Source organism: Raphanus sativus, chromosome 3 (assembly GCF_000801105.2).
Source record: "Raphanus sativus cultivar WK10039 chromosome 3, ASM80110v3, whole genome shotgun sequence".
NCBI classification, from domain to species: Eukaryota; Viridiplantae; Streptophyta; class Magnoliopsida; order Brassicales; family Brassicaceae; genus Raphanus; species Raphanus sativus.
Window position 1 is genome coordinate 526,398 of NC_079513.1, and position 26,736 is coordinate 553,133.

The 26,736-nt window shown below is 35.8% G+C and overlaps 3 protein-coding genes across 4 annotated transcripts; 1 reads left to right on the forward strand and 2 right to left on the reverse strand.

Annotated features, from left to right (window-relative positions):
* Positions 1–465: 465 nt before the first annotated feature.
* LOC108844048 (BRCT domain-containing protein At4g02110) lies at positions 466–5,589 on the reverse strand. 2 transcript variants are annotated; one of them, XM_018617246.1, is made up of 11 exons: positions 5,393–5,589; positions 5,195–5,284; positions 5,018–5,122; positions 4,829–4,930; positions 4,667–4,751; positions 4,506–4,575; positions 4,367–4,411; positions 3,178–4,166; positions 1,380–3,081; positions 1,078–1,294; positions 466–936 (listed from the first exon to the last, which is right to left on the reverse strand). In XM_018617246.1, the coding sequence occupies exons 1-11, from the start codon at positions 5,474–5,476 to the stop codon at positions 643–645; spliced, it is 3,783 nt and encodes a 1,260-aa protein (XP_018472748.1). In that variant the 5' UTR covers positions 5,477–5,589; the 3' UTR covers positions 466–642. The 2 variants fall into 2 exon arrangements, with proteins under 2 accessions (XP_018472748.1, XP_018472747.1); XM_018617245.1 differs by having other exon boundaries at positions 1,380–4,166.
* Positions 5,590–8,909: 3,320 nt separating this feature from the next.
* Positions 8,910–13,705, forward strand: LOC108844815 (class V chitinase-like). Its single transcript, XM_018618107.1, has 4 exons — positions 8,910–9,282; positions 11,508–11,798; positions 13,070–13,459; positions 13,662–13,705. Exons 1-4 carry the CDS (start codon positions 8,910–8,912, stop codon positions 13,703–13,705), a joined length of 1,098 nt encoding a protein of 365 aa, XP_018473609.1.
* Positions 13,706–17,326: 3,621 nt separating this feature from the next.
* On the reverse strand, positions 17,327–19,395 carry LOC130509557 (uncharacterized). Its single transcript, XM_057005701.1, has 3 exons — positions 19,182–19,395; positions 18,699–19,102; positions 17,327–18,615 (listed from the first exon to the last, which is right to left on the reverse strand). The coding sequence occupies exons 1-3, from the start codon at positions 19,227–19,229 to the stop codon at positions 17,436–17,438; spliced, it is 1,632 nt and encodes a 543-aa protein (XP_056861681.1). The 5' UTR covers positions 19,230–19,395; the 3' UTR covers positions 17,327–17,435.
* Between the last annotated feature and the right edge of the window lie 7,341 nt (positions 19,396–26,736).

Below are 26,736 nucleotides of genomic sequence, written 5' to 3' on the forward strand. Positions count from 1 at the left end.
TCAGTAGGTCAGAGAGACAATAGGTGATGGTCCCAACAAATAGGGTATGTAGACAGTTGTTCGTTAGAAAAATAGGGTCTGCCTCAGTGATAAATATTGATGTGGAGTGCCACTGAATAATGAGCATAGAACATCGAAACACTAGTGCTTTTTGTAGAGAAAAAAAACTCTCTCTCTTTTTTTCATGCTCTAGTTGGAACTCTACGGATGAAACGAGGAATGAACAAAGGCAGAAGTTATCTGTCGCCTCCACAATGGTGCTAAGTTCCATAAAGGAAGAATATTTTCTTGCTATTTCTCCTTTTTCATGCGCTAGTTGGAAACTCAAGCCAGATGAAACAGAGATCACGAGTAGCAAGAGCAGGTTCTTCTTTTTGGAGTTTAGCACCATTGTGAAGCCGACAAAAAACTTCATTTTGAATCCAAATAACTCGGCACAAGGTGGTTTCTGGGTCGTTTACAAGGTAAGAAACTTTACAATCTAAATTACTCTAACCAGTTATTGATGCGTTTAACATATAGCACAAAAACAAATAACATATATATTTAACATGGTATTAGTGAGGGAGAAATGACTTAAGGTTACAAAGGTTATCGAAGCTCCGTGACTCACAAGCAACATGCAACGGCTGTTCTTCCTCTTCAGTCTTCAGCACTACGCTGGAGCTTATTAAATGACCTTTCTGCCCATGTGTTTGTATTGTAGAGCACGTGCTTGTCAAGTGCATATCCAGGTTTGCAAACGTACTCAACAATGTAATCCGCGAGGACACAAGGGATCTCGTTCCGAATGAACTCCTGGATCCAGACGTCGTCACGCGGTATCCCAGGGCTTACCAAAGCAAAATCAGTATTCTGATTCAAGAAACGGGTGTAAGGCGGTGCGGTTGCTAGTATGGTACCATCCCCAGCTTTCACAGCTCGCTTCAACGTATCCTGATCAGAAAGGGAGAGAACAATTAAAGACTGAAGACCCAAAAAGAAAACGATCCTCTGTATCAAATTTTATATGCATTAAGAAATATAAAAAAAAAAAAAGAAAATTGGCAGAGATGCAAACATTCTAGTCTTACTTACCAAAGAAGGGATGGCGCAGTCACCGTATACAACAATGCGCACACCATTTAAAGCACCATGTCCTGTTTGCTCTTTGACGAGCCGCCATTTCCTTGGAGACTCGAGGCTTATTGTACCATCAGCACTAAGATCAGTACTGTGCCATTCATAGGGTTCCTCCGGTAATAGTTTCCCAGCTTCTTTCGAGTCAGCCACATAATCAGTCTTTAGAATCCAACTGCATCAAGGAAAGTGATGAGTACAAGAAGAAAAGATACAGTTTTTTATCAAAGAAGAAGATCTAACTAGGACACTGTTTGTACCTTCCAGATGCAGCAGCAGCGAAGAACTTCTCAGTCCTACGGATTTCAGGAGCAATGAAGTGGGTTGCTTGATAAGACCACTGATGAGAATCCCTGCAACATTTGCCTTTTAAGAGCCTAATGATCTTCTGGTACTCCTTTCTCTGGACCTTAGGACCACTGACTATAAAATGCTTGGGTTCCTGTTTTTGCTCCTGTAAAGCTTTTTTACCAGAACTGAGCTGCTTAGACTCTTTAACCACCTTTGCACCTGTTTTAGCAGACTTCGCAGCTTTCTTTCTTGGGCCTTTGTCTCTACCAGATTTATTATCATCCACTGCAGTGTTCTCCTCTTCCGCAGAGTTATCCTCAACGTCTTTCATCACAGTGTCGGATGCTTTGGCCACACTTTCCTTTTTAGATTTTTTAGTTTTCTTGACACTGGATGTTCCTACTTCAGCTGTACAAGAACTTTCCTTCTCTCCACTTTGAAGGCTGCTACATTCTACAGTAGACTCCTTTTTGTTCTTACGCTTGTTCTTAGGAACCTCCAATTGCATTGCATCATTACTTGATTTCTTCGCTGCTGTCTCCTGTCTTGCTAATGATTTTCTCGCAACTGAAGCCACTGCTGCATTCTCTTTCGCTTCTGCAGACTCAATCTCTATATCATTCACCACCGTATCGTTTGCTTCAGTCTCATCGTCTTTTTTAGATTTTTTAGCCTTTTTGATACTAGCCTTTTCGACAGCAGAAGAACCTCTTTTCTTCCCACTTTGAAGCCTAGTTTTTCCAACAGTGGCCTCCCCTATGCGTTTACCATTATTCTTATCAACCTCTGGTTGCACTGCAGCATCGCTTGGATCCTTAGTTTCAGCTTCAGTACTTACCAATGTTTCTCCAGCAGCTGGGCTTTGGTCTCCATCAGAACTGACCTTCCCAAGTTCATTTTCCAATGCAAAGTTCTCCACCTCGTTACCTGATTTATCCCTTGTATCTTCCACCACAGTATCGTTTGCTTTGGCATCATCTCCTTTTCTAGATTTTTTTGTCTTCTTGACACCAGAGTTTCCTACTTCAGCTGTTGAAGAACTTCCTTTCTTCCCACCACTTTGAAGGCTGTTTTTACCTACAGTAGCCTCACTGGTGCGCTTAGTTTTACTCTTCTTGACCTCTAATTGTAATGCACCATCACTTGGATCATCAGTACGCTCTGGTTCAAGCACTGTAATTTCCACCTCTGCATTAGCTTCCTCCGGGGACTTATCCTGCAGCTTATCAGAGTCAATTCTCTCAACGGCGTCAGTTTCCGAGTCATTACGTTTGGTCGTTTCTAGTACAGCCTCAGAGTTTAGGACAGGACTTGATGTCTCTTTCTGATTGCCATTATCAGTTGCTGGTGCTGAAACTTCTCCTTTGATTAGACCAACAGTGTGCTCATCCTTTGGGGTAGGTTCGCTCAAGTATATAGATCCCTTTTGGTTAATGGGATTCTTTTTCCTGCCTCTGGTGCCTAGACTCTTTCTTGGAGCCGTTTTCTTCTTGGGCTGCTCTGTTTCTACCTGGTCCTTCATTCCAGTTAAACCCGACCCAGGAGAGTTTCTAGATCTCATCATCACAGGCTCAGCAGTTACGGATCTTTCAGGTACTTCATCTAATGCACCCTTCAAACTAACAGCTTCGGCAGTCCATTTATCAGCTTCCTTCAACACACCATTAGTTTCTGCAGACCAAATATCAGCTTCCTTTAACACACCGCTTGAACTGAATAACCTAGTTGCTGAGTCACTCAAATCCAACTTATGTGCAACTTCAATACCTTCAGAGTTGTCATTGATGCTTGGCACAACCCTAAGGTTTTGTTTAGGCGAGCCTGATCTCGGTTCCTGCAACAAGATATTCCCCACCATTGGCTCAGTCGATGATCTCTCCCGTGCACATTTTGAAATGATATTCTCCGCAGTTAACATAGCAGGTGGTGGAATACTTGCCTCGCTGCTGTGGTGTATCTTTTCAGAACCTTTGTCCCTGACGGATCCATCTGTAAGTTTCGCCTGAGGCAACAATGGGGTGGACTCCTCGCCATGCAACTTATCAAGATCCTCAAAGAGTGTTGCCTCGCTGCTGTGGTGTATCTTTTCTGAACCTTTGTTACTGACAGGTCCATCTGTAAGTTTCGCCTGAGGCAACAACGGGGTGGACTCCTTGTCATGCAACTTATCAAGATCCTCAAAGAGTGTTGTTCTTTCCACGGAAGAACCTGATTTTGATGCAGAGATATTAAAGGCAGACGAAGCTTTTAGGGCCCTGTCATCTAATTTTAAGGTACGGTTTTGGCAACTTGACTCGTTTCCCAAGGTGCTTGTTTCCGACGATCTCTGAAGTATTTTCCTTGAGTAAGTGGCTAGAGAAGTATGCCTTCTGACACTCACGTTAATAGGTGTTGACTCATCAGTCTCCATTTTGTCCATCGTCTTGTTGACAGGGGACGCATAACTAGAAGTATTCTGAAAAGTGCCTGCACTCTGCTGCGCAGTAACTGGACCAGTAGAGACCGTGGCTTCCATCTTCTTTGGAGTTAACCAATCCTCTTTGGACGTATTGAATCGTGATGAGCCACCCTGTTCGTCTAAATTTGTTTGAACAACCGGGGGGATATCTTTTCCTTTCGACTTGGACATTTCAACTGCAGCTACAGCACCGACCCTAAGACCAAGAGGACTGGTGTTTGCACGCTTCACAGAGGCATCTTCTGCTTCGTCCTCAGAATCCCGAGCTGAAGCCTCCATCATCTCCAGCTCATGGCCACTGAGAAAAGAGAAAGTGATCAGTTTATAGTAGTAGGAGTATTTGTTTCTCATGTTTACACAACCAGCTGCTGAATAGTAACTTACAAATCAAACTGAAATGAGCATGGGACCATAAACTAATTTTTTAATGATGAACAAGAGATTATGCCAACTTAGTAATTGCCATTATGGGATAGAGATAGATGTGTGAAAATTTACCTTATCTCGTAGTCAACCTCAGGAAGGAGCTTCCAATTCTTTAAGCTGCAAAGAATAAAAAACATACGGTAAGAATCTTTATCGCCATTCACAAACAAAAACGGAAAAAAGTAAGAAGAAACTCATTAATGCCTCTCACCAGTCCTCTAACCAGCGGTGGTTCACTAACTTAATCCTCTTCATCCGCTTGGCTAACTCATATTTTTCTCCTGAGAAGAAAAAAAATGACTTCAATCAAATGTTTATTCTCCACCCCCACCCAAAAAGAACACATATCCCCAATGTTCATAAATGACTCACCCTCAAACTTGTAGCATATAAGATGAGTAACTCGGTTTGCAACAAGCGGCTTAGAGAATTGCCCACCCATCAAATCAACCATTGTCTGAAAGAAAGAAAACAACTTCCATAAGGTACAGTAAGAAAAATCCACCAAAATTACAAAGGTGACAAGGAATATACCATAATGTCCTCTCTATCTTGACGTTGGTACCCAGTCAAGCACACAATTAAGCTCTTAGAACCTGGAATCCCATTCAAATCTCTAAGAGGCCTATACAAAACCTGCCAAATTCAACAAAAAAAAAAAAGATAAACACTTAATCAAACTTTCTTCCTATTTGAACTAATCATAGAGAGAGAGAAACTGACCGAATTGGCATCTATAACCATTCCAGCGTCAAAACTGTGATGAACCCACGAACCAGTGACAACCATTTTCCCACTGCTTCGAGCAGCAACACAAATTGGATCATCCTAATGATAAGAAAAGAAAAAGATTAGAACTTTAGAAGCAGAACACAGAGTAGAGATAGAGATTAGACTTACGTAAACAAGCTTGTCTACAATGAGGTGAGTACAGCTTTGAGCGTATTGGCCAACATCAACTCCACCACCACTCATAAGCTTGGATCGTAACTGTAGTGAAATTGACACAAAATGGATCAGATAATCTAGAATCGTTTTACTAAAAGAGTGATTGAAACAGTTAAAATGAAAACCCATCGGTGGAGATAGATGAATTACCATGTTCTCATCGGTGGGATTGAATCCAACTAGAGCAAATCGAACACCCGAGAACGTCTTCGAAGTAAGACCCGACTCAATCATCTCTTTCTTTGCTCTGTATGAAATTAGGGTTTCGGTGTGGAGAAATCGAAGATAGGATTGAACAGACTTTGCAGAGAAGGGAGAGAGAGAGAGAGCGTCTCGAGGAAGATTTAATTTTGGGGGAAACTCAAATAAATTATGATTCGGCGGGAGTAAGCAAAATTGGCGACGTTTACACTGGTAGGCCTTCTTTGGGCTTTGTTATAACTGAGATAACTTGTAAGCCCATTGTTTTTTCTTGCCTTTTAGACCCATTGAGTCCATTATCACACTACTAGAGTACTACTAGTCTACTACTGAACAAGAATCAGATCAATCCATGTTTTGAGAAAACCGATCGCTGTTTCTGGACTCATGTTTTTTTTTGTCATAGAAATACTCAGATTTAAAATAGGCCCAAAATAGGTCCGGCCCAAAGGGTCCACTACAGAATGGAGTTTCTGGACTCATGTAAATATCGAATTTGAGTTGACCAAATCCATTAAAATTGATGACTTTGTTCAAAATAAACCGGCCTCAAAAAAAAATTAATTTAAAAGTTTTCGATTAGTTAAGAACCTTGTTTCGAAACTCGCTAGGAACTACGCATCCGGAAACCTAAAAAATTGGAGATTAATCAGCGATTAAACGGAGATTAATGTTAGGTATTTTTAGTATATATTTAATTATATGTATAATATTACAGAGTGTATACTGTAGTCTAATTGTTCTATTGTGTCTGTTGCTCTGGGGCATCATGGGTTCAACCCGGGATAAGCTCATTTTTGCTGTTTTTCACTTTTTTAATAAAAGCAAAATTACCAGAAAACACTCATCTTTTTCCTCTCATCTGTCGAATATCTTTTTCCTCTCATCTGTCGAATTAGAAATTTTGATTTCTACATTCCACTTCCATTCTACCATGATTCTTAACCTTTTTCTGTGATTTTTGACACGATTATTACTGATTTTCAATGATAGACATGATTCCAAGCATAGAATTTAGAGAGAAAAACGAGATTTTTTTAAGGTTCCGCGTTTTTGAACGAATTGAGACAAATCACGACGGCTCTTCACAGTGTAGCGTGTAAGTTGCGATTAACGGGCTCGGCGCTATCGTTTTTGAACAAGGATTAAAAATCTTTCAAAGCTGTTATTTTTTGTCAGCATCGAAAACTGAAAATTGAGTAATTACATTTTCTTTGACAAAAAAAATGTAATTACCTTTTCAAGGCAAAAGTAAAGTATTATGCTTTTAGTTTTTGTTTGTATAGTAGTATTAGGTCCAAAATATATATATAAAAAATGTTTTTAGAAGTTATATTAATTTTCTTCTCATTCGAACTCACATCGATAGAGTAACTGATTAATTTTTTACATTTCATATTCACAGCAGTTTCACATTAAACTTCTGCTAACTTTTATCACAAGCATTACTGTTTTGTAGTGTCCATTTACATTGAAAATTAGGATCGTAGGGTGAGGATAAAAACGTAGCGACTAAAATGTTGATATAGATGGTATCGAAACCGAATCTAAACAATGTAGTCTACGATGATCGGATATTCTGATGAGTGATGAGTGATGTGTGATGAGTGATTAAGGTCGCTGTAATACCATTGTTTGGAAAGATGTCGATGTATAGAATGATTTCTTAAGTAATTTAATAAACTGATATACCGTTGGAAAAATAATTAAAAATTCTCTAGGAATCAGAGTATTCCACTATCTCCAATGGTTTAGTCTATTTTAGAGTAATTTTCACATTAAAATAATGTTACTCTAAAATAAAATAGAATTTCTTTCCAATAGTTTACTCTATATTTGACACTAAAAATAAATATTTTTAGATATTTTTTTTGGTTTTATGACTAATAGCTGTTATTTACAAAGCTTACAAATTGACCACTTACATTTTATTTTTCACAAAATTTTCATAAATTATATATCTATATCAAACATCAGTTAGAATAAAATGAAATGGAATGATTCATCTCTTTTGCATTTGTATTACCTAGTTTATTTATTTATGCACAAACGAAAACCTTAATTAATATAAGAAGACTAAGAAGAAAACCTAGTCTTTTTATATTAATGTTTACGTATGTGCATATAATTAATTAGATATCCGGATTGGAAATTTCGTATAACTAATTATTAAATATGCTCATTCCCGACCCTAGACTATTTCAACTTTTGTCAGTTACAAATTTCACGTTGAACATGACAAATAAAATTGTCAGATATATAGCATATTGTATAACATAATTTTGTCTACCTTGTTTTTTCTCTTAGCAGCCGTATGTAGACTATTTATTTTTAGTTAAATTTCATGTTGAACACAAAATAAAATTATTACAATATTTTCATGTTGAACTTATAACTATTGTAGACTATTCGTTTTTTTTCTCCTAGATAACTATTTGGTGCTTTAATTAAGAATAATTCACGTTGAACATGACAAATGATTTCTTTATATAATTATACATTTCTTTCCACTCTTATCCGTACGTAGACTATTTTAATTTTTGTGAATTAAAATTTTCACTTGAACATGACAAATAAAATTGTTGTATAGTCTACTATAACCTAGTCATTCTTTATCCTTTTTCTAACCGTAGACTAATTAATTTTATCAATTGAAAAAATTATTTCGAGCTATCATATATTTTCGAAAGTTTTGATTAAGAACATGTCAAATAGTATTGTTACGTATAGTTTTTTTTGAAAGAAAAACAGTTAAACCGGAATCTATTAAATACACATATCTAACCTCCGAATTATTTGTCACCGGATTATTTGTCACATTATTAGCTATCAAATATTGTTACTTATTTGTTACGTATAGTTACTAGCTATAACCTAGTTATTCTTTATCATTCTCTCAACATTGAACTTTTTAACTTTTATCAATTGAAAATATTAATTTCAAGCTATCATATATTTTGTTGACAATAAAATTATTGATAAACTAGAAGTATAAAAACTATCTCAGAATTATCCAACAATCTAAGTCAATTGTTCGGATTCGTATAGTTGGAATATAATATAAAGAACATTAATTTTTTTGTTTAGTCATTTTAAGTTCTTCAAATACATTGAGAAAACTGGCCAATCCGTTAGTTTAGTTGTCGTTTTCAAAAATTTCGAGCAAATTTATTTGTCATGTTCCTAAGAAATTTATTTGTCATGTTCATATTCAAAATGAAGAAGTTTAACAAATTTATTTTTCATGTTCCTCCAAATTTTAAAAATTAATAATTTCAATTGTTGAATATATTTTTCATGAAGGGGCAATTAGCCAATAACAAAAATCATATTAAATGGTAATAATATACTTTATCTTTTCTCAAAACCCTTATAAATAGGGAAACAAACTATCCTCTATTTTTATCACATTACAAACAACAAGAAACAAACAGAAAGCATTTTGCTAAAGACACTCTCGACCAAAATGTCTAATGAGACGCCCCAATCCTCCTCCCCGGTGAAAGCTTCATACTATTTCCTGAATTCGGGAAAAAAGTTTGATACCGAAACCACTGACTCAACTGTCTTCACTCACCTTTTCTGGGCCTTTGCTCAAATCGACCCTAGCAGCCACGAGGTCGATATCTCCACCATGAACCTACCCCAATTCTACAAGTTCACAGAAATCGTCCACGTGAAAAACAAGCCATTGCAATTCCTCTTGTCGATAGGCGGTAAAAACGCAGCAAAAACCGCGTTTGATTCCATGACAAGCAAACCCGAAAACCGGAAAGCTTTCATTGATTCTTCCATCAGTGTCGCTAGAGAGTACGGTTTCAACGGGCTCGATCTTGTAAGTGCAAAGATGACACCACAATTAAGTAATGCAGAAGGTAAACCAAGAGACAAAATAGATACAAGCAAACACCAATTGCTTTATTAGAAATCGCCTTGTAAATCCTATTACAAGTTCTGCTTAATCAGTCTCGCTAGCCTGTTAACACCCTAACAGCTGCTACTGAACAATTCCTAATCTACCCAAACTTGTCTCTCCATCGTCAGTACTTCAGCAACTGCTTCAGCACGACCCAAGAACACCCTAAGGGATTTTCACCCTTCCTCTATAACAATAGCCCCCAGTGTCTTATTGGAATACCCACGACTCCATAGCTCTTTTATAGTGATCTCCACGTTCCTGAAACCTAGTCTCCAAGGCAACATGGATATATGGACAACTTCCATATTAATAAGTACACTTTCCTTTTCTTGAAATGTACTTATTCCTCAAGGCATAAACTTGCTCCCCAAGTTTATCTCTTGCCTTTTCTCCACGGTATAAACTTGCTCCTCAAGTTTATCCCACGCCAGCTCAGCATCTCGCGTCCACATGGTCTCTACCACTCCGCATGCCTCCTGGTTCACTCTCTGACACACACTGCATCAGCAACTACTTCAACGACTACGTCAAGACATAAACCCTCAGTTTATTCTTCTCCATCTCAGCATATCCTTGCATCCACATGGTAACCCACCACTCCGCATGCCTTATGTAGTAACGACTAATGCCTCCAGCATCAGTGACTTCGTCGCCTAGTTAGTCACGGAAGACTATTGACATCTGCAAGCTCTTCTTGCATCTTCAATCTCCCCCTTTTAGCTTTGTGTGCCAATCAAGCACAATACCCTTCTGGTTCAACAACCACGTTTCCTCACCTGGAAACCTCCACATTAGATATGCCTTTCTCCCCCACGAGACTTGCACTATCTTCATCTTCATACATAGATATGCTCTTCTCCCCCACGAGATATGCACCATCTACATCAGGACGTCCATCACCATGCTCTTCTCCCCCACGAGATGTGCACTCCTTGGACCAGAACGCCACCACTGCTCCCCCTGCTTGATTGCATACTAAGCTAAAATACAGATGCTTAGATGTCAATACAAACATCACAGACACACCCGTCTGCTTCTTCATGAGTACTGCATCAGGCTCTGACGCATTCGCCGTACTACTTCTCGAACTACCTCTCGAACCACTCCTTGTCTTGGCTCCTTAGGCTTCGGCTTCTTCCCCTCTACTGTAAATATGATAGGCTCCTCCCACCCAGTCTTCACAGCTATCCACACACGCTCTTTGATTCCTCAAACCAACAGCTTCATGTGCGCCCTTCAATGACCATACCACCAGCCATCATCCAACATGATTGTCTTCTGCATCAAACAATCGTGTACATCTTCACCTTCAAGGATCACACCAGTAACTTAGGTGACCCGCTCTGATACCAATTGTAAGTGCAAAGATGACACCACAATTAAGTAATGCAGAAGGTAAACCAAGAGACAAAATAGATACAAGCAAACACCAATTGCTTTATTAGAAATCGCCTTGTAAATCCTATTACAAGTTCTGCTTAATCAGTCTCGCTAGCCTGTTAACACCCTAACAGCTGCTACTGAACAATTCCTAATCTACCCAAACTTGTCTCTCCATCGTCAGTACTTCAGCAACTGCTTCAGCACGACCCAAGAACACCCTAAGGGATTTTCACCCTTCCTCTATAACAATAGCCCCCAGTGTCTTATTGGAATACCCACGACTCCATAGCTCTTTTATAGTGATCTCCACGTTCCTGAAACCTAGTCTCCAAGGCAACATGGATATATGGACAACTTCCATATTAATAAGTACACTTTCCTTTTCTTGAAATGTACTTATTCCTCAAGGCATAAACTTGCTCCCCAAGTTTATCTCTTGCCTTTTCTCCACGGTATAAACTTGCTCCTCAAGTTTATCCCACGCCAGCTCAGCATCTCGCGTCCACATGGTCTCTACCACTCCGCATGCCTCCTGGTTCACTCTCTGACACACACTGCATCAGCAACTACTTCAACGACTACGTCAAGACATAAACCCTCAGTTTATTCTTCTCCATCTCAGCATATCCTTGCATCCACATGGTAACCCACCACTCCGCATGCCTTATGTAGTAACGACTAATGCCTCCAGCATCAGTGACTTCGTCGCCTAGTTAGTCACGGAAGACTATTGACATCTGCAAGCTCTTCTTGCATCTTCAGATCTTGCTTGGGAATATCCAAGCAATACAGTGGAGATGGCCAACTTCAAGAAACTTATTGAAGAATGGCGTGTGGCTGTTCAGAACGATTCAGACGATAGCGGTCGACTTCCTTTGCTGTTAACCGCTGCGGTTCACTACTCCCCCTATTACAACTCCGTGCAGTACCCAGTTCAGGCCATTGCCGATAATTTGGATTTTGTTAACATAATGTCATATGACTTTTATGGACCGGGTTGGTCCGACGTTACCGGACCACCTGCTGCTCTGTATGATCCTTCAAATCCGGCAGGTATAAACTGTCACTAAACACTTGATCACATAACTGAATATGTTCTTCCCTTACGTTAATACTTGCATCATTCATTTACATGATAAAATGGTTTCTTAGTTTTTAACTTGTGAAAACCAAAAAAAAACATGAAAGTTCGCATTATGGAGAAATGTATTTCTTTTACTAAATGATAAATGTATATTTTTGCCCAGAAAGAAAAAGAAACAATAATTGTGTACTAGATTTTGATCCGCGCTTTGAAAGAGCGGGTATATTTTTATTTTAATAAAATTTAATTGAATTTATAATTTTGATTAAATAATAAATAATTTTAAAGTCTTCTATTTTTGTTTCAAAAAAAAAAAATATTATAATAATTGATTTTCAAGCGGTGTTTTCATATCTAACCCAGACTTATGATCGAATCGATAAATCCAGTGATATGTGTATAATTCAGTTCAGTTAATAAAAAGAATTGTAATTATAATCTTAGAAATCTTTTAAAAATCTAAAAATCAGCTAATAATCTAATATCCGATATGAGATGACCCGCTGAATACCAAAAAAATAAATAATATTTTGAAATTTTTTTAAATAATTCATACTTCTTAATATTATATAAAATTGAAAAAAATATTTTGACTTTAATGAGATTCGTATTATGTCATTTGAAGAAAATGAAAGAATGGTAATAGGAATTTTATTATTGATATGAAATATATTTTTTTGGCTACTAATAAGCTATGATAAGTTTGTATTTTTACTTGTGTTTAGATCTGAAACTTAATTTTAAGATAAGTTTTTTTTAAAAAAAATTGAACACTAATTGACATATCATTATTATGTAAAAAATGACATAATAATATATTTTTTTAATTTGCATGTATATATTCGTATCCGATCTTTAAATAATATTATAGATGAAAAATGATATTCAAATTAAATGGAAAGTATAATCTGCATAAAAATTAAAATTATTATCATTAACAAAATATGGAAAATATTAATTACCACAGTTATAAAGAATATTCTATTTCTAGTTTAAATTAAATGACAATGAAAGAGACTTGTAAATATATTGAAATACAAGGACATGATCCTAAATTTTTAAAATAGGATCCTGTTTTAATAATAGAATAGATTTTCTATAAAAAACTTGTGATTTTTTATAGAGATAATTAGTTCTAATAATATTGACATTTATATATATATATATATATTTATCATGGTATAATACAAAACGCTAGCTGTGAATTAAATTAAAGGAATAACAATCAAATATAACATAGGTATTAGCGGTGACGCCGGGTTGCGCAAGTGGCTTGAGGCCAACCTTCCGGCTAAAAAGGCAGTCTTAGGGTTCTCATACTGTGGTTGGGCCTGGAAACTCGAAGACCCCAAGGCTAGTGGCTATGATGCAGCCACCGATGGAGCAGCTATAACACCCGACGGTTCTGTGACCTACGATGAGATAAAGGACTATATTGTGACTAGCGGAGCAGCGACATATCATGATCCGGCGGTGGTCGGATTCTATTGCCACGCCGGAACCACGTGGATCGGGTATGATGATAATCAGAGTATTGTCTCCAAAGTGAAGTATGCTAAGCAAAATGGTCTGCACGGTTACTTCTCGTGGCATCTTGCAGCTGACTATAACGGCGGTCTCTCTCGTGCAGGTTCGTCTTTTATTCTAGTTTTTTTTTTAATTATTATCTTATTTGTTTCATATACTAGGTTGAATTTGAATATGTCAACATGTGGAAAATATGTATACTGTAAAGATTGATCCTGATATTTAATAAAGCACATATTTAATATTTCATCCATCTCTCTTTAGGGTCTATTTTATGAGTTTAATGTACTTTGGGGTTTTTACAGCATCGCTTGCATGGGACACTACAGACATAACCACCGGAAAATAGATAACCCAAGACGAGTTTCAACAAGTGAAGCATAAAAGAAGTTCGCTTTATCTTATTGTAATAAATATAAAGACGTTTGCTTATTTCTTGTAACAAAAATAAACATGTTTGTTTTATCTTTTTCCCTTGTTTTGTCAAGGGCATTTGCTTGTTTCTTGTAACATACAATAAAACTGTGTGCTTATATATTCTTGTCAAACATAAATAAAGTCGTTTGCTTGTATTATAGTAGCACATATAATCTGCAAATATTATGGGGAGCCTCATCAAGATCAAGCTCACCTAAGTAAGTTTATTGACAAGCTTATACGAAATCGCATTGACTCTCTCCGAGGAGCAGGAAATGGGAAATATGACAAACTGTTACAGATTTGGTTTGCCCATAGATGAGAAAGAAAGATAGATAGTTTATGATTTTAAGGTTTCAAACTTTGTCACATCTATTGTAAAAAAGTTTTGATATGAATAAATTTAACATTCATTAAAAAAAATATAATCTGCAAATATTACTTAAAATTATTAGACAGAGCTCCCGTCAAGGGAACAGAAAAATCTACGAACTACATAAGCACGTCTTCTGAGACACCATGCAAATGAACGGTAGCCGATACATTTAGTATAAAACCCAAGGAGTTTCCAACTACGACGACAAGTGAACCATCAAATGATACAGCGGGTTTGGAGAGGTGTTAAAGCACTCGGGATTCAAAACCTATCAAATTCAGATTATATATCTGTTTGTGTAACTATGTAACACGGGTATCTAATTGTCACTGCGAGCAATCAAATCTATATGGCACCGGTGGATAGATTTTCAAAGATTAGTAGGTTGAGATTCAGAGCGCCGGATTCTCCTAAATTATCAAAAAAATAAAAATTTGGATCGACAATATATCTTTGAAATTCGATGATACTCCCAGATTAACAAATCGTGTATGTTAAAAGCCTAGCTTTTAACATAGGTTTTAATTATCTAAGTATGAGATTTTTGTTGTCTCAGTATGAGGATGTTGCACTCTCCCTGAATCTTTATTCGAGGCTCTTGTTTTCTTCTATTGACGATGTCATAAGCTCGAATTTTAGTATAAAATTCTCTTTACCTCATATGAGGATGGTACACTCTTTTTACTCCCTTGTTACTTCTGTATGAGGTTGGTATTGGAGTTGTTTTGGCTGCCTCGCGCGGTGCAACCACTTACTGATTTAAGCATATTATGTCTCAATGTTACTGTGGATTTAAATGTGTTAAGTTTTGCTTTTCTTTTTTGGCAACGTCTTGAAGGGTTATCACTTGCTACATCAGTTTCTCTAGTGATCCCGGTTCTTTCTAGCATGTATAGTCATGTTGTCTCCTTCGTGGAGCTGTTAATCTTCCCAAAGTATTCACTAGTTTTAAATGATTTGGATGTCCAAAATTTGCGAGTTATGTAGGTTCTTTCTCATGGCTTATTGTTCCCTCCGTCTTTCCTAGATACATTCCATCTGCCCTTATTTCAGAGTTTGCAACTCTTTTATGTGTTTTGGATGCAGTTGATCAAAGTGCAAGGAATTGTAGTCAATCTATTCATTGAGATTAAGCTTCCTTTGAATGTATATGTTTGACCAAAAAAGGCAAACTTACTTTGACATTCTCTTTCATCTGTCATCGTTGGGACATTGGTATACGTTGTAGTATTAGGTCCCAAACATATAAGCATAATGTTCTTAGAAGTAATGCTAATTTTCTTCTAACTCGTACTCACATCAATAGAATAACTAATTCATTTTCTTTCACTCCATATTTACAGCAATTTTGCTATTAAAACATTAAACTTATGCTAATTTATTAAGAATGTTGACCATGATTGTTATTTCATCAAATTTTGTTAAAAATGAACTGATTTTTATATACATATATGGCTTCTAGTTCCCGCAAGTCTAGGCACGACCTGAATGTGCTGTTTAATTTATGGCATGCAAAGGCGCAAAAAGTTTCACAGCAATTTAAAAAGTGAGAAAAGAAAAGACAAAAATCGCAATGGGAAAGTGAATAAAAAGCAGAACCAGAGTTATGGGCAGCAATAATATTATAGCACACACATTCATGTACCTTTCGAAATGTCAGGTCTGAAAGAGAAGAAAAAAGTTTTGTCCTTTGCTAGTTTCATCGTTCTAGGTGCATTTGATTGGACTTCTGTCAAATTTTTCTTTGAGACATTTTAACCTTTTCTTTTCACTTTTCTTTTTTTTTTTTTTTTTTGTTTAACCTGGGGGTATCCCGGACCGAGGCCCAGACTAATCCCCAAGGGGAGGTGCAGCCCACGGATGGACCCTCTCTCCGGGTTTTCAAATGGGCCGAAAGCATGGCCCATATCCGCGTGGCCACAAGTCAGGGTAATCTGAGTGGTAACGGATTCGAACTCAGGTCCCTTAGGGATCCTGGAACGCCATGTACCACCCGACCACTGACCCGACCACTGACCCTTAGGGATGGACCCTTTTCTTTTCACTTTTCTTAGCAACACCCTTTCTTTTCATTTCCCTGAATATTTGCACAATCTTTTTATTTTACTCTGTTAAATCAACAAAAAACAGTCTTACTTCCCCAGTTACCCTTTGACATTGACTATATTTGTCATAAATTGTAGTACAGTTGATAAAATTGTCTTCTAGTTATTATCATATTTTTTTAAAAACATATAATATTTTAGATCGCAAAAAATGATAATTTTTTAGTGGATGATAGCACCTATACCAGATTTATAAATAGATCAGCAAAAATTATCTTAAAAAAAAATCAGTAAAAGCTAAACAATCAGGAAAATGCTGTCAAAGAAAAAAAACATATGTCAATGGAAATGCACACTAGCCAACGACAACTCAGAGGAGAAAACAGACGAAACAAGTTGTGACTTCTTAACAATAATATATATTTGTTTTAAGCAAAAAAAAACAATAGATTCGCGTTATTTTACACCACAAGAGAACAATATTATAGTTGCATATTTCATAAAGTATTCCACTTGTAACTAAGAAAGACTACCTTTAAAGATATTTTTATAGTTGCTAAAAAGATATTTTGATATAAGGGAAACTAAATTAGATCTGCATAATTCTTTAAATGGCATCAACAAATATCACGTGAAAACCACATTTTAAAACTTCCATTATATTTCCCATCACTAGTCATGGGCTGTACCACCCATTACTACTACCTATTTATACGAGAGGTGAAAGAAATAGAATAAGGAAATTAACTAATAATTTCTCACTTCAGAAATAATTTTAGCTTTTCAATTAACTAAAATACCAAATGTTTATTCGCATGTTTATTCGCATTTGCATTAGTGTGTTTTCATTTTCCAAATGAACTCTGACTTAAACATTTTGAACAACATTTTCATTTCTCAAAAATGTAAAAGCAAACACGTTAGTAATTTTATTTCATCAACTGTAAAATCTGTATAATACGTTTCATATTATTATATTCGGTTTAAAAGTTTTAAAAGAGCCCAGATTAGATGATTAGTTTTGTTCATAAAATATTCAATCGAAAACGAACCAAACAAAACTATCTCATCATCATATCTTAGGAGTTTTTTGTCGTGTAGGCAGAGAGCATAAACAAACAAGAAACAAAGCTCCAAAACTCTCGGGGCAGACAATATTCTCATTATCCATGATTTCATCCAATGTGATCTGTCTTTTCTTTTGTACAAACTGCATAATCAAGAAGAAGAAGGAAACAAACTCAGCAACTAAGCGCTTCGTATTTAACCGGAATCGGTTGGTTAAACCCGGTTCGTGCAATCAAATTCCCAACCACAGTTAAATCTCTACAAAACACTCCTTTTACAACATTCATATTATTATTACTCGCCGCAACCACACCGGTTCTAATCGGCGTTTCGATGTTATTGCTCCGATGAATTTCCGTCGCGGCCGCTTTACGCTGCTTCTCAGCCGCTTGTTCCGTCGCAATGTTTCTTGTCACGACGGAGTAACCTCTCTGGATCAATCTGTATAGCAATAGAGTTGACATTCTCGCCCGGTCCTTAACCGAATCTAATCCTTCCTCCCCCTCGGTTAACTCAAACCGGTCAATAAACGACATTGATCTCTCCGGTTTATGCTTCAAATTAAGCAACAAGTAAGCTCGATCCAGCTCCGACCTCGAGCAATCGCGTCTGATTCCCATCAGAGCGTAGTAATCAACGTTCCCTGTTTCACCGTTCGCGATCTTCTCCTTCAACTGCTGAGTCTTCGACGTCAAAACGCATAGTTTCCCCGGTATCTCTCTGTACCGGACGTTGTGCCGTTTCCAAACCGGACCGGGAAGTTTCCGGTCACGTAATATCGAGTTATAAAGAAGCTTCAAGTGTTCCAAATCGTGAAGCGAGTCAGCGAAACACCGCACGGATTCGAGCAAAGCGGCTCTCGTCTCCAGCGCTCGGAGGCACGACGGATCCAACGCCAACGTCTTGTTGCAATCGGCGATTGACTCCGCGATCCTCCCGGCGGATCTGTACGCTGAAGCTCGGTGCATGAAGCACTCGGCGAGGAAGCCCTGCGGCGCGGCGCGGCGGCTGTCTAGGATCTTGGAGAAGTGGCGGATCGATTCGGAGTAGAGTCCGGCGTCGAGAGCCGCTAGCGCGGCGGCTCGGCGGCGTAAGAGGAGCTTAATGTGAGATAGCGTGTGAGCGACGCTTTCTGATTCGGTGAGAGATCGCGAGGAGGAGACGACGAAGGAGGAGGAAGGAGGAGGAGAGGATCCGCCGTGCGCGGGGGAGAAGAGGATGAAGCTGTCGTCGGACAAGGAGATGCTCTGGCGACGGAAGGCTGCGGTGGCTAACCGTTTACCGGTTTGGAGAAGAACCATTGCATCCTCCATTAAACCAAGATGGCAACAAGCTTGACCTAGAACTAAATATCTGTAACAGAAAATAAAAAAGATCCGAATCAAAAACCGGTTCAACCGAACCGGGCCGGGTTATTTCAATTTAACCGAAATTACCTCCATTGCCCTTGTTCGTTGCAGTTTTTACTTAACCCTGCCATGACTTTCTTCTTCAAATCGGAAACAGAGAAGCATTTGAAAGACGAGTCACCACCGTGACTCGGTAACTCGTTCAGAAGGTTGGTCGATTCTCGAGACGAGTGCGTGGAAGAGAGCTCCGACGAACCGATGCCGGAGTCTTCGCCGGAGAATTTAAGGCTCGGAATGTAATCGTGGAGCATATCGGCGACGTCTTTGAATCGACGGAGGTAGAGAAGAGATCTGGCTTTGAGTTCGAGAGCGAGTTCGTAGCGAGGAGAGACGGAGAGAGCAGAGTCGAGAAGGTTTAGAGCTGATTCGACGTCGTTTGGATCTTTGGTCGCTATTAAATTCTTCGCTTCCTTCATGTATTTGTCCACGATCTGTTTAAAAACAAAACAAGACAGTTTCCATGAGATTGATTGTCTGAAATTGGAGAAGAAGAAGAAGAAGAACACAAACCTTCTTGTTTCGGAGCCACCAGTGCTTCTTGTCGCCGTAGACCGCCATTGCCGTAACTTGGAGTCTTCGTGAAACAATCAGAACTTTTCTCTCGATCCGGGAAATTAAACAAATAATGAATATATATACACAGCGAAATTAAGATATAATAAATCTTAGGAGAAGAGGGAGGAGAGAAATAGTGGACAACACGAGAGGAGAGAGAGAGAGAGATTTTGAAAGTTCATGTGAAGAGTTGAAGTGTCTTAAATACGGAAGAGAGTTGTGTAATAGAAGATGATGCTTAAATGACGGATTTACCCCTAGATGAAGTTCTTTGGATCCCTCGAGGTTCCGAGCTGGCACAAAACACAGAAGCACACTATTGCTTAGCCATTAGCCTACATGATTCCACCCTCCTCATTCATTATTTCCTAAAATACATAAATGTTATTAACTACTCCATCCATTTCACGATAGAAGCAAAATATCGTTTTATATTTTAACATCTTAACAATTATTTTTGTATACAGTGAAGACTTCTAAATAGTTGCAAGAATTAACAATGTTTCGTTTTATTTTATTTTATGTTACCATCAGAAATCTCATTCAAAGCCAAAATACTTGCTTGTATTTATTTATGTTTGTGGTAAAATAAGTGACCAATTGATTGCTATATGAACGAGTTAAAAACCTCAAATCATTTATCGTAAGCGGCAAGACTCATGCTAATTTTATAATATTGGGTTGTTACTTGTTCAACTGCAGAAGATTAGGTTTTTTATTCATTTAATGTTTTCTTAACTGGGGAAATGTAACGCCCCGACCCGCCCACGGTTATGGGCCACCCACGCCCGCTCTCTCGGCCCGTGGGCCCCATCCCATCCGACGGTCGGTCGTTAATTTTCCAAGGCTCGAAATCATTGTTTACTGACCCTGCAATCACCACCCGACCTTTCCCCGTGTTTTGGCCTCACTTACACGGTATCGCGAATCACTTCCCGATAGGTCACCCATCCTTTCACTACTCCAGCCCAAGCACGCTTAACTCTGGAGTTCTAAACGGAGGTGTGACGGAAAAGGTAAGTCAACTTTGGTGATATAGGTAGCCAAATCAATTCTCTTAAGCCTTTTCACATATCACAACTCGGGATGTTACAATTCACCCCCTCTCAAAGAACGCAACGCCCTCGTTGCGCCCCACGACAGGTCTCAAGACGCCTCTCAGGTCAGAACTGAGACGGCTAACCAGCTCTGATACCACTTGTAACGCCCCGACCCGCCCACGGCTATGGGCCACCCACGCCCGCTCTCTCGGCCCGTGGGCCCCATCCCATCCGACGGTCGGTCGTTAATTTTCCAAGGCTCGAAATCATTGTTTACTGACCCTGCAATCACCACCCGACCTTTCCCCGTGTTTTGGCCTCACTTACACGGTATCGCGAATCACTTCCCGATAGGTCACCCATCCTTTCACTACTCCAGCCCAAGCACGCTTAACTCTGGAGTTCTAAACGGAGGTATGACGGAAAAGGTAAGTCAACTTTGGTGATATAGGTAGCCAAATCAATTCTCTTAAGCCTTTTCACATATCACAACTCGGGATGTTACAGGAAAGCTTTCGGCTTTATTAATCGTAATTTAACTTTTCAATTAATGCACATGTATAATACATATGGGTACAGGATAGATCAAAAGATGACCTGCTTTGGTTGGCTTTAAAGTCTCTCCCTAAAACAAAGGTAAATTTTAAATTTCTATAACGTGACCCTCAAATTTTAGTCGTGGGCAGGGTAGTGAAGCTGACTCGTTAAGATATAAATGTGAAGCTAGAATTAGTACTATTAGATGACTTTTTTTTTGTGCAACTTACTTTTAGATGACTATTAGAAAATACACACATGATTATCTGTATATGTAAATAAATTGAAATATGAATTAAGGTACCAAAAATGTACTTACTACATATCAGAAAGATCTATATATAGTGAGCTTTATCTATATTTGTAGATGTATATAAGAAGTAAATATATAATAAATTTCAAAGGTACAAAAGTAAATGTTCTCCAACTAACAAGTTTGCTTTTTGCAGTAGCTGCTGATATCTCATGCACGCAACAATTATACCGCTCGAGGTTGGACGCAATAAATTTTTCAAAACTCGTTCTTAAGAAGGTGAAAATGAAATAAAGTTAAAATTTGTGCGTAGATATATTTTTTTGTAAACTTTGATATTAATTTTTACTACATAAATCGAGAATCTTACACCATAAATGTATTAATTCTAAAACAATAGCCGTTTTATTTTTTTTCAATAACTGCACATATATAAAATAGAAAAGTACTAAACTCTGTAATATTTTGATAATCAATTGGCTACGGACAATTTGTGCACTTTGTTAGCTTTCCCCCATATATCGTCAAATAACAATACCATTTACCCCATGATAAAGGAAAAAAAAGGCATATTTCAACAGGGAATGTCAATAAAAAATACAGTATAGGTAATGAATGTTTGTGAAAAAAACGTACTTATAATAGTATAATAAACGTAGCTTCAGTTAACTAGATGGTTCAAGACGAAATGAAAATAAATTAGCTACATTATACTTCTGGGGCCGAAAACAAAACAAAAAACATAAAAAAAAATCTACATAATGCTTTTGCTGACAGAAAATAAAAATTAATTCAATAATTTGGAAATTGTTGCGTTAAAGTCAAGAATATCTTCAACGTGGCATTCTCATACACGACGAGATCGTAAAATAATTATAAGGTTAAATAATATAAACTAAAATATTCCATCACAAAGAAATCGATAATGTTTTTATTTAAATGATGAAGGGAATAAAGTGAACAAAAAATAGAAAAAGGCCTCGAGGGGAATATTTTTACTACCATTTGATGAGAAGACAGATCTCATGGAATGCGTCATTGCTTATTAGTTAACTCAACTTAATACGGTTTGTTATTAGAACCTAATGGTTCTATCAGTATTGAGTATTGACTAATATTTAATTTTGGTTATAAATCAACATTGACTTGGTCTTGTAAGATTTATATACACCTCTCTTTCTCAAAAGACTCTATACAGTTCCGATAGGGTGTAATTAAATAAGAAAACAAAATTAGTATGACCATGGAGCGCTTCAAGGAGTAATTTGACCTAGTGAAGTTTATTTTGAAACAAAATTAGTCTCTGAACGCACTTTTATCTAAATTTATTTTGGCACATTATAACGATTTTAAACCAAAACCTATTTCGGCAGAGTTCTCCCCGTAAAACGAGCATGTTTAGGCACCACGAGACAGATATTATAATTATATGAAGCATTCTCCTATTTCCTAAACTCCAGAATAAAACAATTAAGAGATTATTAGTTGTATATTTTTTTCTGTTGGTACCCTAGTTGTGCCATAATGTTTTTTTTCCTATAATTTGGAGTTGTGCCATAATGTTGGAAGAAGTACAATTAATCTTATGAGCTAACCATATAATTACTGGTCAATCGAATAACAAAATTCTAGGCTTATGATTCGATTCCCTTGCATACACCAACAATTCCCTCTGGAACATGTTTCTGATTATTCTGAGAAAGTTAACAATGACCAATAATTATGGTGTTTTCACAAAATTATCAATATTACATATATACGTTATGTATTTATATCTCTTATCCTAGGAATAATAAATAATTATGCAGGAGTTTTTCTATTATGAAGTCTTGAATTGGGCTCCAGTACATGAAGAGAACATGAAAGGGGCCAGCAAAGATGACATAATTTCAAAAATAACATGACAAGTTCTCTATGTATTTAAGAGTCTGGTTTGGTTTCATTCTATACAGACATGTCTTCACAGCTCAGGTCTCAGCTCTTAACCTCATTTTCATTTCTTTATAGTTTACTATTATGTATTTATTATTTGGTTTTATTTTATGTATCTTGGTATGTTGTGATCCGATGATTTCCAGAGTAGTTTGTTGTTAAATTGGCTGTAATTGACTAGCAACTTTGACTTAGTTTAGTTTTGTGGATCTTGTGTTTATATTACTCCATATGTATTTATCATTTTCTCCTAGTAGTTATTTAACAAATAATTTTTAATCTATCTTATTAAAACAGAAACATTTTGTTGGACCTAACATTTATTTTGTAAGTTTTTAAATTAAATACACCTTTATACTTTATAGTTAAACATACATTAAATCACTAATGTTCATTTCTTTATACTACTATCTATGTTTCCAAACAATATACTTACTAGATCATGGCCCGCTCGACCGAGCGGGAGTCAATTTTTTTTTATCTTTGTTTTTACTAAATGTTATACATGATCGCAATGTGTATTAATATAAAGTTTTGATAAATAACAATGTGTACTAATGTATTTAAATAAGCAATGTGTTTAATTACTAAATTTGATTTTTAAATTTATGATAACGTAAAGTAGATTTTTCTATATTATTTAAAATATATAGTGCTATATATTTTGTATTTTCAACATTTATTATACAAAACTTACATTGGGGTATTATTTATATGAAAATATGTGTAACATAATATATTTATATATTATATAAACACATGCGCACCCGCACGGATTTTATTTTTAAAATTTATTCTATATTGTTTAGTTTTATGTAGTATCGAGTTTGTATAATTCAATTTTGTGTTTATAGAACAATATCAAAACTTTCTTTCGTATGTAAAAATAACATTTTGCAAGCGCGAGTTGTGTCTTTTTATTGTAACACAAAATTTTATATAAAACTTATGTTTTTTGTACATTACGAAATTTAATTTTTAAAAATAATTATTACGTAATTTCAAAGTGAATTTTATCTCTGAGGTCTAATATATTTGGTGTGTAATGGTTCAAAGCATTTTCAATGTATATTATATTTCAGTTTGGTTTGTTTTTAGTATTATTGTATAAGTATAATACTATACAATATTATTATATTCTATACAATATATGAAGCTATGTGTTATTTGTTTTAGAAAGTTGATTAGGCCCAACGTAGTTATTAAAATAGTCATATCAATATGGCCAATGAAAATATACTGATCAATTCAAAATGAATTGTATGGGGTAATTATAGAACAGTTAATGTTTGTAGTATTCTTAGTATATCTTATTTAAATCGACATGTAATAAATGTAAAAGTCATATATGGAATATGGACAAAAAGAAAAAATGTATTTAAGGAAATATATCAATGCAAAGTTAGAATATGGTACGTATTATATATACAGAATGAGATATTTAATTTAAATATATGAGGTCCACTTTTAAAAATCTACCTAGAAGAAGTTGTAATGTTTCTGTTTTAATAAGATAGATTTCTTTATACTACTATCAATGTTTCCAAACAATATACTTATTTCTTTATACTATTATCAATGTTTCCAAACAATATATTTTTAATACTACTATCAATGTTTCCAAATAATACAATAATTAATCTTAGTTATTTTATATCTATCATTTTCTCTTTAAAATTTTGTAGAAACGTCATAATTTCATAAATTGCAAAATAGTGAACTTTGAAATTTCGATTATTAGATTACAAATTATGAAACTATTACAATTTAAATCTAATTAGATTACATATCGGTCATCCATCAGTTTCAATCGGTTAGTCTCGGGTTTTAGTGATTTTTTAATATAAATATTTTAAAAACATAAATTGAATTGTCAGATCTCCGGATTAACCGGTATAATCACAATCGGATTGAATTTAAAAAATACTGATTTAACTGCAAAAATATTTTAAATACACACTCTTTAAAAATTACCAAAAATATTTGTTAAATTATTAGTGAAATTTTTCATCGTAAAATATCCCGCGCTTCAAAAGCGCGGGTCAAAATCTAGTAAATTTTAAATATGCATCTCTACCATAATTAATTTGTCTTGTGGATGTACAGCTAAGGCTGCTACTTCGTGTTGGTGTGCACATAATAGAAGATCCATAACGAAGTATATTATTACGAAAAACTGTGAAATGAAACATAATGGTGGGTTCTAGATATATTATATAAATTCTACATCAAATTAAAGATGTTGAGGACACAAAGTGCCGAGTTACAGAGCGAGTCATTAATGTTTCAAGTGGGCAAACACATGTTGTGTTTTGTATACAAACAATTGTTTTCTTCTTCCACAAACGAAGATCTAAGTAAAAAAAATTCGGCTGACAAAAAAAAAAGTAAATACAAATTCGTTTTAAAGGAAAATTTATAGAGTAAACTAATTTGAACATTTGATCTTCGAGAAATTTCAGAAGTCTATATGTTTGGCGATTGGTAATGAGAAAATAAGAAAAATCTCCAATTAGTTACATGTTTTGTCGTCAGTATATGCTATTGATATTAATTATCATCAGCTGTTGGATTTGTATTTTTGTTCGTAGTTGGTAGTAGACTAAATCAAATATCATGCATCTGTCAATGTAAAGTAGTATAAAACGATGTGAGATTAAATTGAAAACAAAAACTGATTGGCATGAAAGAAATTTCACTCTCATTGGATCCCTTCTTATATTTCTGCAGGGACAGCAGCTGAGTAGTCATTGTTTAGTGGGAGCTTACTAATTATACACTAGATAACGTGAAAAAAAAAATCAGTTATACTTCCTTCTTTCCCCAAAAATATTTTCTTTTTGGATTCTATTTTTGTTCTACAAAGATAGATTATATATATATATATATATATATATTTTTTTTTTAATGTTTTTTATATTTTTGAAAAATATTAATTGTAAATATTTAAATTGATTAAATTTTATTGGTACATAGTTATTGGAAAGTGTACAGAAAAATAAATAGGAAACTAAATAACAAATATTTATTATATTTTAATAAATGTGAAAACTCTAAAAAAATATCGAGAATGGAGGGAGTATTAATTTTTGGAACTGAAAATAGGTTCTCTTCATTGTTCGCTATACTGGAAAAGGTGTAATTTGTGTCAGCTGTGTGCATTTAAATTGAATACTAGCTGTTTAATGATCTTATATATGTTGTTACGTTCTCTTTTATTTTATTTTGTAAACTTAAAGTAGTGTCTACTGAATATTCAACATTTAATTTCCAAACGCCTTTGTTTAAAAATAACAACATATTCATAATTTGGATTTGAATGTTTTTGGTATTTATTTCTGATCAGACTAATAACATTTTTAAATGTTGATAACTAGTTACATTATATCTGGATTATATTTCACAGACAACGTTTTACGACATTATTTGGATTGACGGACGATTATTTATTTATGACATTTTTGATGAGTAAATGATATTTGCAACATATGATCAGTGAACTGTTTGTACATGAATGATATTTCAGATTCCTGAGCTAGAACTGCGATATTTTTCAAAAAAACTTTTTATTTTATTGGTTTAACTATTTTGATTTGGTTATTTACACCACCTCAAATTTGAGTATTAAAATGATTTCTCGTCTGAAAAAAGATATGTTTGTACATTCAACACTCAAAATTTTCTAAAAACTTCTCATCAATATAATCTATAAAAATTATATCTTCTATGATCCAATTCTAAATTTGGT